The sequence below is a fragment of the Danio rerio genome, chromosome 24 (assembly GCF_049306965.1).
Source record: "Danio rerio strain Tuebingen ecotype United States chromosome 24, GRCz12tu, whole genome shotgun sequence".
In the NCBI taxonomy this organism is placed as follows: Eukaryota; Metazoa; Chordata; class Actinopteri; order Cypriniformes; family Danionidae; genus Danio; species Danio rerio.
This window is the reverse complement of record NC_133199.1, coordinates 22,582,501-22,598,403: the sequence shown is the minus strand read 5'-3', so window position 1 is coordinate 22,598,403 and position 15,903 is coordinate 22,582,501. Positions and strand designations below refer to the sequence as shown.

Below are 15,903 nucleotides of genomic sequence, written 5' to 3'. Positions count from 1 at the left end.
AGAGTGATTTTTAAGCTCCTAGAATTTGTGCTTATTGCTTTGTATTTAATAGACCTGTTGGCTTTTATGTTTATATTAGCCTCTCGTTTCCTCTTATTTCTCTCATGCGTTTGTCATGTTTAATTCATTATTCCCTTATTGTTTAAAAATGAACTATAGTTTGTAGAGACTGTATTCTGTTTTATTTGTAAATCTTTTGTTGTTATAAAAAATAAATAAATAAATGATGATGACGCCATGTGATCGGTCATAATGACTGCAGCAACTTTGACCCCTGAAGAGTCCAGCTGTCTGGCTTGACGGCTTCGCTTTCAACTCCTTCGCCGCCTGCGCTCGGCTAATCTCGTTGATCACCGACTGCAGCTTTGCTTCATGTCGAACGCACCTTTTGATTGTGAGTTTGACATTTGACAACAAGCTAACTGTAAGCCAATCAAATATTCCCTCTGATAAAACGGATGAGCATCAAACCAACAAACAATAGGAGTGTGACAACTTCATTCAAACCACCTCTATAAAATATCGAAAGGTTTTTTGTAGTTATTGCTTAGTTTTGAAAAAAATCATGAGTAACAATAGCCCCTTTCACACAGTGATACCGGTAAATATCCGGAAAATTTACGGAACGACTTTACCGGTATTTACAAAAAAGTGCTGTTCACACAGGCGAGGACGCTACGGAATTTTTCCGGAAAAGAGCATTCACACATCCGTTCCAAAATACCGGTAAATTCTGACATCATTCACCACAAATGAGCTTTAAACGGCTGCGCTTGTATTTGTAAACATTTGACTAAATTACAAACTCTGTGGATGATCAATATTGTGAACAACTTTCGCAGGATCACTTTCGCATGTCCAGATGTTCATAATATGTGCGTGTGCAGGCGCTCACAGGCTGTTTCACAGGCACACGCAAAGCTTGAAGGTAAACAAACAACGGCTTCTCATAAGCATCTTATCGATGATTATTTACACAGTTGGCATTAAGAAGAACATATATACGTCATCTGACTAACTTCTAGCAGCTACATGTGTCTGGAAAAATATTCAAAGGCTTTTATTCTCATAAACCGCACGGACGTGAATGCGTCTGATTGGCTAAAGCAGACGTCTCACGTCAGCACGTTCTAGACGTGCACGCACTCTCTCCGGCAATCTTCCTTCTGCATTCACACAGCGCAGCATTCCAGCAAATTGCTGGTAATGTTACAACTTCTCTTTCCGGAAAATAGCCAGAACGAATTTACCAGTATTTTCAAAAAGGACCTGTTCACACATACAACCTTTCAGGAAAATTGCCGGTAATTTTCCGGAAAGGTCTGTATGAGAGAAAGGGTCTAATAACACCCTGGCTGCATTCCACTCCACTTTTAGAAACCACTCGCAAACTTCCCTTCCCTTGATCTCTGGGGGGAATCCCCATAGCCATTTCCAAGTGCGTTCCATTTCAAGGGAATGAGGAAAGCTTACATATTCCCTTGATCCCTAAATTTTGACCAAGGGTGCAAGTGGCTTCATATGTCCCATCCAGCACCTATACTGTATGAACAATCCTGTTCCTGGAGATCTACCTTCCGGCAGAGTTCAGCTGTTACCTTGATTAAATGCACCTGTCTTTAATTACCAGCTGCTCCTACAGGTCCTACTTAGTTGGTTTATTTGTGTTGATCAGGGTTGGAGCTGAACTCTGCAGGACAATAGATTTCCAGGAACAGGAATGGGCACCAATAATTTAGCACATTCCATTTTATAACCTATTGTAATGTTCTGCCAGTAGTAGACACTTTTGCAACATAATCAATAATGTACACCTGAGGGAATGAGACGAAGGGAAGATAACCATAAAAAAAAGAGAATGGACTGGAATGCAACCCCTGTTCACATGAAGCGGGGAGAGGGGTCAACACTGTTGGAAACCCGAAGAAACGGCAGCCAATCACCTCCAGCTTGTACCGAGACACAAAAAGGGACAGATTAGCAGTATATAAAATAATGTAAAATGATACTTAAACGATTGATCATAAAGCACTGGGAGATTAGCAACCGTGAGAACATTTTCCTCTGCTATTCTCTGGTGTTCCACGAATATGACTGGTTAGCATCTTCACTAGAATTTGCATAAGTGAAGTTTATTCATAAACTAATTTCGAGAGGATCACGTGCTTATGATGTATCACGGCCAGTCTTGCATTTGCTAATCACTATCTTCCAATCATATGAGCCCTAAGCTACTATAAATAGCCACAGTTTTCAGTTCACTTTATCTTTGTTTGGAAGAAACTCCCCTCCTCCTCTATTCTCCTCCTTTACCTCTGATTGGGTGGCACAGCGGCCCAGTGGTTAGCACTGTGAGCCAGCCCTGGTTCCACAGGACTGGTGGGTGTTTCTGTGAGGAGTTTGTATGTTCTCTCCGTGTCCGCGTGGGCTTTCCCCGGGTTCTCCGGTTTCCTCCCACCATCCAAAGACATGCAACATACATAACTATCAAGCTTTTGTCTAACCCCTTGTGTTCCCTTAGCTACCGCAGCAGGGGAGTTCTGAGATCCACCGAGTTTAGGCTCCCCTCTCGCTCTGCCAACGGGAGGAAGCCCCGGGCTCGAGGAGCCCTTGAGCTTGGGGCTCTCTCCCGGGACAGCATGCCAAACAAGCTTTTATAAATCATCAGCTAAGTGTGAACTCTTGAAAACAATCTGATTAGCTGACACCTGCATTATCGCTTGAAAACTTGTGAATTTTTCACCTTCTGTAGTGAGCAATCGACCCAACACAACTGGACGGATCCACAATTCAGTTCGGAAACGCTTGACCATACTCCATTTAAAGTCATTGGGTTACACTATGTTTGCTGTGAGGCATCAGCATCTTGATTGTCATTTAGGCTGACATTATGACAACAGATCTTACAGTGTGAAATGAGGACCATGGGGTGTATTACAGAAAGTGTCTTATCTTAAGGCTTATGATATGAATATGACAAATTAGGATTTTCTGCAAATTCACATTAAAGAATTAAATTTCAACTTGATTTAGGATTCTTATTCCATTTTACAAAATTGAGTCGTATCTCTAGTTACGAAATGCTAAATTGTGACATTAAGTTTGACAATCCACTCTTAGGTCTGTTAACAAGCAACAAACACTACTAATAAGTTAGCTCCGACAAACTATTATTGTAAAAGATTATTAGAAATGTTTATATTGCTGTGTGAGCTGGGTTTAACTGCATGTCCTGGGGCCTGTTTCAGTAAGGAGGATCAACCAATCGAAGTTGAAACTTGAACTCAGTGATTTGTATCTCTCTGTAAGTCAAGTCAGAGTTTTCGGTTTCAGAACAGCTGATCTGAGTTAGGTCAATCAATCTTGAGCAGACTCAGAGTTAAGCGCACACCAAAGAGCATAGAATCACCAAGAGGCGACACTCTGGTGCAATTTGGGAAACAGCCACTAGATGGCGTGGCGGCCATTTTGGAATGAAAACTCCAATAGAACAACAGCATATTAAAAGTCTGTAAAAAAAACTATTAAAAGTGCTGATGATTGTGATAGTAAGTGTTGTATTGTCGTCTTTTAGGTTGTATCTCAGCTTTAATGCACTTTTTAAATAAACAGGGCCATGACCTATCATGAAATGAGTGCACAACACATTTCACTATAAAGATTACATCTTGACAACACATATTGATGCCTGATGTCGCACCTTCTAAATCAGTCTATAGTGCAATAACTTTATCAAAAAGTGATCAAATATGTTTTTGTCTACATTAAAAGTCATTTTCCCTTTACAACTGTAAAACAAACAACAGCCTGGATCAGTGTAGACATCTTGTGGACAAATTAGTGCAAAAAGATTCAAAGCACATTTGTAAATAGCTTATACATCATTTGCAGGTAGGTTTTTAGCAAAACTTCTAAATTACAAACTAAAATTCTATTGATTTCTTTATAGTTAAAGCTCTTTTCCAATCCTTTAATTCCTGTGCTTCTGATTATACTCAGCATATTAAGCTTCAGTGTAAAACAGACTTCATGACGGTAATCCAAAAAAGTCTAGCGAGAGTGCAACAAATCAACTGTAGGCGATTTTACTTTTGCATTAAGAGTGGCTGACCTGATCTCCAGTCACGTTCCCTCATGTTATTCAGCGATGTCATCTTGTTTTTTGAGCGCTCCCTCAGTCTCTCTATTTCTGTGATGGTTAGCGAGTGCAGGGACTGGCTGTCAGGAGCGCTGTCAGGTCGAGTGTACCCGTTTACCACATCCTAGCGTCAAAACAATAGTACAGTCATTCAGCGCAGGGACTCTGTGGATGCTTTCAGTAAAAGAGAGAACAAAACAAAACACTCCAGCTCTGTTCCAAAACCCAACCCGAAGGCTTTGAAGGCCCTTAGTATATGTCTGAATAATAAGACTTATAAATGTCAGTTTGAATAGTTTATTAATCATTTACTTATGCATTCTGAATGATCTTTAAATAGCCCCTACTCTTAACTAACTCTTAAATAACTAGTTTGTAATTAATGCAATACTTAATTAATTAAAAATAATCATTGTAGTATAAAAATAGAATTATTAAGCACATTATAAACATGCTTATAAGTCAAAAATACAGCATTTGTATCAATATTTATGAACTGCTTACCAACGTCTATTAATCAAACAGATAATGAATGAACTGTTTGCTAATGCTTAATAGAGGATTGATAGTGCACTGAAAACCCTAATAAGTTGACCAAACTAAATTAATTGAGTAAACTCGTTGCCTCTATTTAATTGAGAGATGGAGTCTCCCAAAACTTGCATATTTAAGTTTATTTAACTTGCCGGTTTTGTAGATAGTACTTAGTTGGTAAACTGAACAATTTAAGTATAAAGTTAAATAAACTTAAATATGCAAGTTTTGGGAGATTCCATAACTCAATTAAATTGAGGCAAGGAGTTTACTCAATTAATTTAGTTCAGTCAACTTATTAGGGATTTCAGTGTGTGTAGTTAATAAAGTGTTACCATATTTTTTTTCTTCTGGAGAAAGTCTTACTCGTTTTTTTTATTTCAGCTAAAGTAAAAGCTTGTTTAATTTTCTTTTTTAAACCATTTTAAGGTCAATATTATTAGCCTCCTTGTAAGCATTTTTTCTTTAATAGTCTACAGAACAAACCATCGTTATACAGTAACTTCCCTAATTACTCAAACTTGCCTAATTAAATTGCCCTTAAATGTAACTTTAAGCTGAATACTAGTACCTTAAAAATATCTAGTAAAGTATTATGTACTGTCATCATGTCAAAGAGAAAAAAAATTAAAAATTAGTTATTAGAAACGAGTTCATAAAAACAATTATGTTTAGAAATGTGTTGGAAAACATTTCTGTTGGGGAATAAAATATACAGGGGAGCCAATCCTTTGGTCTCTAAATGTACATACAAATACCAATGCAGCTTGGTTTTGGAACAGAGCTAAATGGCTTCACCTTGTTCAGTGAGGTTTAGGTGTGTATAACTGAAGTCTCTTACATCTTTCACATCTGGTTTCCTAACTCTGGCTGTCATTCTCTGGTCACGGCGGGATTGTAGAAGGAATGAATCTCCACTGGGGTCTGTGTAGAAACAACTGATTGGTTATTTACCGTCGACAAGTGTAAAGCAACAGCAGGCTCTGCAGTGTTTCCTCTCTCGAGATTTTCTCCAGCTCCAACATGCACGATTCAAGCCAATCAACGCTTGGTAATTGAAACGGAGCAAATGAAATGGCATTTAATGGCTGAGAACGAGACTGTTTTTTAGAGCTCATATACAAGGTGACTGGCGAACTCTCTCACAGGCATCATCCTCAACCCAGAGTCAATCTCTCGTCTGTCTGGTGTTCATAGCTGTCACACTCGCTGTCATCAGGTCCTGGTGGCTGTGACAGAAGCTGTTTGAGTGAATGACTGCAGAGTCACGCACACACCGCATGCTTTTCATACTGACACACACATATACACGTATAGGGCTCTATTTTAACAATCTAAAGTCTAAAGCGAATGGCGCAAAAGCATTAAAGACGTGTCCAGATCTACTTTTGATATTTTAATGATGGAAAAATACACTCTGCATCCGGCGCATGGTCTAACAGGGTTGTGCTTATTCTCTTAATGAGTTATGGGTGTGTTTTAAGTATAACATCTATTAACCAATCAGAGTGTCATCTTATGTTGACACTTAGGAATCAGTTGTGTTGCGCCATGACGCATTTGCAATTTACATGGCAGACTTTGCAAGTGGAAAAATTGAACGCTTCACTAGGAAGAAAACAGTTAAACACCCTTTGTGCGAGCCTCCTCCATTTGGCCTGTTTACTTAACCTCTTTACTTTACTCTTTTACTTTCGTGGATAAGGAAATGGTGTTGAACGCGCTTCACTGAAGACATCCATTAGCCTACATATTTAATTTAGTTTGTTAAGCACAAAGATCTGATTCAAAACTATTTCTAAATTCAGCTCTAATTTCCAGCAAATTAATAAATTAACAATAATAATTAAGTGAGGTCAAAAAAAAAATTATCCAAACACACATCCTACTGCCCCATATGATAATGCACATCTCCAAAACCTGACAAGTGGACAAATCCAAACTTCATTCATTCATTTATTCATTTTCTTGTCGGCTTAGTCCCTTTATTAATCCGGGGTCGCCACAGCGGATTGAACCGCCAACTTATCCAGCAAGTTTTTTTTACGCAGCGGATGCCCTTCCAGCCGCAACCCATCTTTTGGAAACATCCACACACACACACACACACACACACTCATAAACTACGGACAATTTAGCCTAGCCAATTCACCTGTACCTCATGTCTTTGGACTGTGGGGGAAATCGGAGCACCCGGAGGAAACCCACGTGAAGGTAGGGAGAACATGCAAACTCCACACAGAAATGCCAACTGAGCCGAGGTTCGAACCAGCGACCCAGCAATCCTTCTTGCTGTGAGGAGACAGCACTACCTACTGCGCCACTGCCTCGCCAAATCCAAACTTGTTTCATTAAAACAATTAGAAATATGCATATAATAAACAATACAGCTACTAATAATAACTACATTATAATAAGAATGCAAATTGTCATGAATAAACTGAAAAAAGCCCCCCGACTTGAAGAAGGTATGGAGGTTGTGGATTTTATATTTGTGTAGATAATAATAATATTTTTGTAATATTTTAATCCTTTATTGGTTTTCATATGCAAAGATATTGTTATGTATCCTGTGTGCATTAAACAATGTGTAAGTGTTTGAACCTACATAGGCGAATATCTAACATGCTCTGCGCTGGACTTTAGACCAGCTTTACACTGTGCCAACAATGTGCCTTAACACACCTCCTTTTTAGACAGCACACCCATGGCTCCACAAAGTGGTACAATCGAATTTGCTATTTAAACAACGTTGTGCTAAACGTGAAAATTAGGGTTGCGCTGGTCTAAAAAAAAAGCAACAAATCGCACCATACACGTCTTGCGCCTTGTTGCTCTGGGTGTATGACAGGGCCCCATAGTCCTTAAACTAAATAAAACTGAAATACTATTGTAATGTTGCAATATGTATAAAAATAATAATTGTTGGTTCCTTGGTTCTGAAAGCTCAGATTTGATTATCATAAATTGGGTTCTTGACAGAGTTTGAGGTTTACTGTATCATCATTACTCACACCTTAAGGTTTGCTTTGATTGTTCAGTATTTATTTTTCACCATTGCACACACTTTCTAACATTTTATTTATCAGGTTTAAGAGTCTCTTTAACATTTATGTTTATTTTATTATATAGAGATCAGATATTTTCTTTAAACATTTAGGTTTTTGACTATTAAAGCTATTTATAGTGATTTATAATCAATGTTTTTGAATTAAAATAAAGTTGTTAAATAAAAAAAATCCTAATATTATTAAATTTACTGTAATTTTTTTTTATAATTAACGATATCAAATGATGTTAAACATGATATTGTGATAGTGTTTTTTTGCAATATCGCCCAGCCCTAGGAGCTACTCTATATCGCACCTTCTCTTAATTTTTCAGTTCAGATTACGTCAAACATTGAATAAAAAAGGCTCATTTCATAGCACTTCACATGATCTTTAAGTATGCATGTGTAATGTAATCTAAAAGTCTGAGGTTTACGAGTGACTCCCACATTGGTGAATAAAGTGCTTCTCTCTATTTCTCATTTAGGCAAACTCACCTATAAAAGCTCTCTCAGAGTCTAGCAGCAAACGTCTGCCCAGATTCTCTGCTGAATTCTGCCTCTGGAGGGATAAACACATCAATAAAAATGTCAAGTCAATAAGCAGAACCGTCAGAATGCACTAGCGGAGTGCAGATACCCTTTAAGGGCTCAGAAAAATGGGTCATGGAAAACAGAGTCAGAATTTTTAGTAGCATCCGTGTTTACCAGAGTGTTGAAACTCTTACTTACCCACTCATGATGATGCTGATCAGAAGACACCAGGTCAAAGTAATCTGGCCAGGGAATACAGGTATAAGTGTACTTATAGAGAAATCATTATATACTTTTTCATATTCAGTAGTAGGTCAAAATTTCTTACCGATTGGGGTACTTAACAATAAGCTTGTACTTGTTAATGTTACTTAATGTATTTACTAATATGAACATACAATGAACAACACATGTATTACAGAGTTTATTCATCCTTGTAAACATAAATAAAAATACATGCTGCATTAAATGCTGTAAAAGTATTGTTCATTATTAGTTAGTGAATACATTAATTAACATTAAAGTGAAAACATGAAAGTGACCCGATTAGTTTTCTCTAATGATCACCAACACTGCATTTATTAATACAAATACAGTAAAACAGTAATCATGTGTGAAACGTGGATGAAAGAAATGTGAACATTTTATTTATTGTGTAATGGCAAACATTTTTCAACAGCCTCTTGGTATCAATTGATCTTTCAGAATTCATTCATTATACATCAAAAATCATAAATATGTCGCTGAAATATCGTCCTTGTTGTCAATGTTGAAAATGGAAGCCTGTTTCCACAAAAACATAAAAAGAAAAGTTTTATTTTACAATTATCTCAATTAAAAGAAAAAAAAAACAGCAATTTAAATCTTGTTTTCAATTTACATTTTACAATTCACACTGTTTCCTCTGCATTCCAAGTTCACATCTAATATTTACAAGTTCATAGCTTGTTTGTAAACTTATCAGCATCAAGCTATAACTAGAAATGTTTAAATGTTAACTAATTCTGAGAATAAATGTCCAAATTGTGAAATGTTTTGTTGATCTCGGTTGTAGGAGCAACAAATAATAACTTGACTTCTAGTTGATCATTAGGAAGTGGCAGAAGGTGGATTTTTCCAATGAATTAACGGTTGAACTGCTTCCCAATCATCACAAATACTTCAGAAGACTTACTGAAACCCACATGGACCCAAGATTCTCACAGAAATCAGTCAAGTTTGCTGAAGGAAAAATCATAGTTTGGGGTTACATTCAGTATGGGGCCGTGCGAGAGATCTGCAGTGGATGATAACATCAACAGCCTGAGGTATCAAAAATTTGTGCTGCCCATTACATTACAAACCACAGAAGAGGGCAAATTCTTCAGCAGGATAGCGCTCCTCATATTTTAGCCTGCACATCAAAGTTCCTGAAAGCAAAGACGGTCAAGGTGCTCCAGGATTGGCCAGCCCAGTCACCAACCATGAACATTATTGAGCATGTCTGGGGTAAGATGGAGGAGAAGGCATTGAATTGAATCCAAAGAATCTTGATGAACTTTGAGAGTCCTGCAAGAACGCTTTCTTTGCCATTCCAGATGACTTTATTAATGAGTTATTTGAGTCACTGCAGAGATGTATGGATGCAGTCCTCCAAGCTCATGAGAGTCATACACAATATTCATGTTTATCTTCTTCACCATGACTTTATATTCTATACTGTACACTATTTCTGCAGCGCAGAGCGTATTTTTCAAGTGACAAGACTTTTATCTAAGCAATTAAATAATTAAAAATCAAGGTATGAACATATTTTATTTTGGTAAAATTAATGTAATCTAGAAGCCGTTGCCTTTCATATTAGCCACTCCTGATACCAAATAATCAACTAAAAGTTATTATTTTTTGTTGCTTAAACTTGGATTGACGACAAGGCTTTTGTCAGGTAGTGTTTTAATCATTTCTAGTTAGGTTTGTATGAACTATTGATTTTTGGTTTTTTGTAGACTACTAATGGCAAATGTCACTTTTGTTTTCTGGATGAGACAAAAAAAAAACTCTTAAATTACATTATTTTTCTTTAGAATGGGAAGAAATGTAACAGATTTTTGCAAAACACTACAAAAATGAACATTTTACTCAAACCCATAACTAATAAATCCAGAGAAACAGAATTTAAAGAGATAGTCTGAAAATGAAAAATCCCTCACCATATAATCAAACTCAAGTGGTTTCAAACCTTAATGTGATTATTTCTTCTACACAAAACAAGATATTCCGAAGAATGTTGAGGGGGAAATTATTTTTTCTAACATTCACAAGCATCTTGTTTAGTGTACAAGAAAGAAACTCTGAATGATGATCGAAGAGAATGATTGAATGATGACGGATTTAAATTTTTTGGAAAGCTATCCCTTTAAGTGATCACATATTTTATGTTCCCATAGCTACGCATATTTTCTTTTTATCCTCCCAATAACTTCAGATTAATTAAATGTTACATCCTTACTAAATAAAACTATTCATTTCAATCTTTCCAGCAATTACCTTGACCAAAAATTATAACATACTTTACAGAAATGTGAAATGAAATGTCAGACAGACTGACCTGCAGCTCTGCCTGTCCTCAGGTTGTTGATGGTTCTCTGCTGTTGTCGTAACAGAGCCTGTTGTTGTATATCTAGACTGTGATCATCACTGGGGGGTTCAGGATATGCCTGTCTCATCTCCTCACGAGATGCTCCATCTGACAACACATACACAAAGATAATGGTCATCCTCTCCTCCTCATCACGTACAGATAATACAGAGAGATACAAACTATGATTCAGTCGCTGAAAACACTGACTTGTATGGCCAATCAGTGTGGTTCATCATATACTGTATAATATTAGAAAAAAAAGAGCCGCACCATTACTTATTCAAAGATCACTTTCTATTCAAACACCTACTTGATCTTAAAGTGTTAGTTCACCCAAATTGAAAACTCTGTAATTAATTTATCATGTTCTTCCAATCCCCAGAGACCTTAGCTCATTTCCAGAACACAATTAAGATATTTTAGGTGAAATCCAAGAGCCCTCCAACCCTTCATAGACAGTAAGGGCAAGACATTCAAATTTAACAACAACAAGTTGACCTGCTTCTCTCATATATTTGTATGAGAAGAACATTAATATTTGCAGAAATGTATACAGCGGCAGCTTCTGATAGATTTACAAAATGGAAGATGTGAGAAAACCTGCCCTAGTAATGTAATTCAGATCATCAAAAATGTACATGGCGGCCTCTAGTTGATTTGTAAAAACAAAAATTGCAAGACAACGTAGTCCAGGGTACATATTTGTCAATTCTCAAAAATGTGGTCCTGGGCACATATTTCCAATAAGCTTGGGTTAGAGATTTAAGAAAAATATTCAACTCTTTAAAAATATATATATTTTTATTTTATTTTTTGTTTTTGTTTTTTAGTCTGTTGTTTAGTATGAATCATGTGAACCAAAAAAGTGATGTATATACATAATTGTCCAGTTCTAGAGGAGAACGAATGAAAGCTGAAGGAAAGAGCATGACAAAGTCAGTGCACAGAGCCAGGCGATGCTGAGTCACGGCTCACAGAAATGCTGCTCAGTTCTGTCCTGCTGAGGCTCTGATGACTGATGCCACCATTACTTCACCTCATGAGTGGCCAGATGGAAAAAGAGATCTGCTGAATCCATCTTCTGAGCTAAAGAGAAGGTTAAGGGGACTTAAAACCTTGCTCTAGCTAAACAAATTAGCAGCACCTTGGACATAAAATAAGAAATTGTGGTTTCATTCAACCATGACCAGGTTTTCTTCTCTATAGATTAATTGTTTTTAAGCCTTTTAAATTACATCAATTTCTTCAAGCTTCATAATAGCTATGATGAAAATCTCCTGTTTAATCTTTACCAGGTTGGAACCACTTTTGCCTTCAGAACTGCCTTAATTCCTTGTTGCATAGATTCAACACGATACTGGAAATTTCTCTCAGAGATTTTGGTCCATATTAACATGATTTTACAAGATTTGTCGGCTACACATCCATGATGCGAATCTCCTGTTCCAACACATCCCAGAGGTACTGGATTGGATTGAAATCTGGTGACTGTGGAGGCCATTTGAGTACATTGTCATCTTCACGAAACCAGTCTGAGATTATTCACGCTTTATGATATGGCACGTTATCCTGCTGGAAGTAGCCATCAGAAGATGGGTACACTGTGGTCATAAAGGGATGGACATGGTCAACAACAATACTCAAGTAGGCTGTGGCATTGACACAATGCTCAATTGGTACTAATGGGCCCAAAGTGTGCCAAGAAAATATCCCCTACACCATTACACCATCACCAGCCTGAACCGCTGATACAATGCAGGATGGATTCATGCTTTCATGTTGTTGATGCCAAATTCTGACCCTACCATCCAAATGTCACAGCAGAAATAGAAACTCATCAGACCAGGCAACGTTTCTCCAATCTTCTATTGTTTAATTTTATTGAGCCTGCGCACATTGTAGCCTCAGTTTCCTGTTTTCCTGTTCCTGTTGCTCAGTTTAAACTGCAGCAGATTGTCTTGACCATGTCTATATGCCTAAATGCATTGAGTTGCTGCCATGTGATTGGCTGACTACAGGTTTGCATAAGGTACACCTAAAAAGATAGGTACACCTAAAAGTGGCCTGTGAGTGTATATAACACCCTTTTATATACCTTATCGCATGCATATACCCTACTGTATACTGTAATATAACTTACTTATCCTCGTTTCAAAAACAAAAAGGAATTTCATTAATCTTCAGAACACAAAGTAAGATTTCTGTCGCTTCAATTACAATGATGTTTCAAAAGTCAAAACAATCATACAGAAAAACACAGATTGCACATTTCAATCCAAGTATTCAGAAGCGAAAGGCATGCTTTTTATAATGAACAGATTGAAATAATGTTTTTAGTTAAATATTAAAATCAGCAAACAATGCTTACAGCGTTCCACAGCTCAAGCATGCTTACTTGACATGTGAGAACCAATGAGGTTCATGGTTGTGTGTCATGCTGCACTTTTGAGATTTTAAGAAAAAAAATGAAGCTTGTTCTAACGTGTAAAACAGACTAAAACAAAACTGTAAATACTGTACAATCACCATATAAAGCAGTCATACATCTTCAGAACATTAGAATTAAACCACATGTGGATTTATATCTCTTTATGAAAATTCAGCAGCAAGAGTTTGGGTGAACAAATCTTCAATGAAAAGACACACAAATCTCTTAGACTTCATTAAATAGATTTTTTGAGGGCAGATGGAAGTTTATTATAATGCACTGAAGCGAACAATGGATGAAGGCATGAACAGGAAGAAATGAGTGTGGCTGCTGGTGGATATATGAAGGTAATAGCAGCTGGTGAATGGGATTTTGAAAGCCCTCAAAGCTGTAATGAGTCTTTTTGGGAGTGAAATTACAGGCTGACTGAAGAGTTGAGTGTCAGACTTACCTCTGTACTTGAGACGGTTAAACTCCTGTAGGTTCTGCATGTTGGCCGCTGCAGTGGTGTGGGAAGCTGGTCTCCTTATGGGGGCTTGCTTGCGTAGTTTTGCCACATCAAAAATATCCTCCTGGAGCTGCTCTCTTGGCCTGTTCAAGCACATGTGAGCACAATGTACAGTCCGGTTTAAATCAGGCATTTTAACATGTCTTCTCCACTTTTGACCACTTTCTTGAATTGTGGGTCTATGGGCAGGGTACATGAATGACCCTTTTCTGATCTTTTTTAATCAAACTGTCAAAATAAGCTTGCACAATGTGTTCTTAAATGCAGAAAATTTAAAATTATGGTAACACTTTACAATAAGGTTCATTAGTTAATGCATTTACTAACATGAACTAATCATGAACAACACATGTACAGCATTTACTAATCATAATTGAACATTTACTAATGCATTCATAACATCCAAACTCATGCTTGTTAACATTAGTTAATGCACCGTGAGTTAACATGAACTCACAATGAACAGCTGTATTTTCATTAACTAACATTAAATAACATGAACAAATACTGTAGTAAATGTCTCGTTAATTGTTTGTTCATGTTAGTAAATGCATTAGGTAACATTAACTAATGAACTATTGTAAAGTGTGACCAAAATTATATAGAGCAAGCAGCTTCCTTGTTTATGTTCTGACAGCAATATAAAACGAAAATCTGCCTATACAAGTGTTCAAATTACATACTGTTAGCCTCGAGCACAATTGTTTCCTTGTTCTAGGGTAAATCCTGGTGAAGAACAGTTTATTTTTAAATAAAAATTAAGTGAGGATAACGACAACTATATAAAAAAAACATACTGACATTTTCGTTGACTATTGAAAATGAGATGAGAATGTACTTGGGGGATGTATTTTGGTAAATATCCAATCAGACATAATCTTGGTATGTGATGCACGACGCACACATACACATTTGAAAAGTAAAATGAACCACAGTAAACGTGGGATGCAATTAAATTATCATCCATAGGGGCGTCTGTCTGAGTAAACTATGCTTAACATGATGGCAACAGCAAAGAGAAAAAGAAGATTCACAATTAGATGTCAAGACAAAAAGACCATAAACCGTATGAGGAGGTAAAAGCTTATAAAAAAAACAAATCTAAAGCGACATCAGCATGCCCTGGAATCATCCCAAAATTTATGATAAACTCTATCTTCTTTATTTACTTGAGTGTGTCCTTATGCTTAACTGAAACGGTATAGCCTCTTGCTGACCTTTAGAGAGTTGACTCTGTTAGATTTTACATTAAAATGATTACATCGGTAAAATATGATCATGGCATTCATTTTCGTGATGAGTTGTTTCCTCATGTGTTTCATTTCAGCTGCGGCTACAGTTTAGCTAACTTTAACACTAATCTAACTCGCGCTCTGTTCACATGCGCAGTCTGCATCTGCCACGATCGTCATGACAATAGCCATTTACAGCGCATCTCCACCACAAAACAAAAACGCGTCATTCAGCAATGCGATTATTTCTTACTGTAAGGATGTAACAATAGTGTAGAGCTGTAATCTCCGCTTATCAGGGAGTGGCATTCAATCGAAACTGCCTTGAAGTGAAGCGCAATTCTATTTTTAAGTACATTTTGGCTTTAGAATTCCTCTATGCGAATAAACAGCCATGGGACTGAGTGCACATTTTACATGATAACGCATTATTATTTGCCAGTCATATTTCATTACTCAACTTATTTACTCAGTGTTATAACTGAGCATCTGCATGTACTGTAACACCAACTACAACAGTACAGCTTGCTATAGACTGACATTGCAAAGTGAACTTTAAATCTTTCAGATCAACAGACTGGTTAAAAAGACCAATAGTTTACCACGTTAAAATAAAGGGTTTGCTAAATAATTGCAAAATCCTGCATTTTCAGTAGTCTACTGTTCTTGCAGACACATAGTTTTACATAATACGTATGATATAAATAAACAGTGCATATCTAATTGTTGGTCTTCTATGTAAAAGCTCTATTCTAAATTTTAATTAGACGAATGTTGAATATTGATGGATTCGAATATTTTGTATAACTAAATGTATACAATATTTAAATAAATTACACTTAAATTAAACCAAATATATT

At 36.8% G+C, this 15,903-nt stretch overlaps 1 protein-coding gene across 6 annotated transcripts in view; it reads right to left on the bottom strand.

Moving 5' to 3' along the window:
- The window catches only part of cspp1a (centrosome and spindle pole associated protein 1a), a 45,873-nt gene that overhangs the window by 4,252 nt on the left and 25,718 nt on the right, over positions 1-15,903 (bottom strand). For 3 of the 6 annotated variants that reach the window (XM_073940632.1, XM_073940631.1, XM_017353964.3), the window contains 6 exons: positions 13,755-13,894; positions 10,843-10,980; positions 8,454-8,497; positions 8,220-8,283; positions 5,514-5,596; positions 4,112-4,262 (listed from right to left, as the gene is read on the bottom strand). In XM_073940632.1, the coding sequence (XP_073796733.1) occupies positions 4,112-4,262; positions 5,514-5,596; positions 8,220-8,283; positions 8,454-8,497; positions 10,843-10,980; positions 13,755-13,894 (620 nt within the window). Of the gene's footprint in view, positions 1-4,111; positions 4,263-5,513; positions 5,597-8,219; positions 8,284-8,453; positions 9,039-10,842; positions 10,981-13,754; positions 13,895-15,903 lie in introns of all 6 variants that reach the window. The other 3 variants (XM_073940634.1, XM_073940633.1, XR_012399271.1) reach the window with 2 other exon arrangements.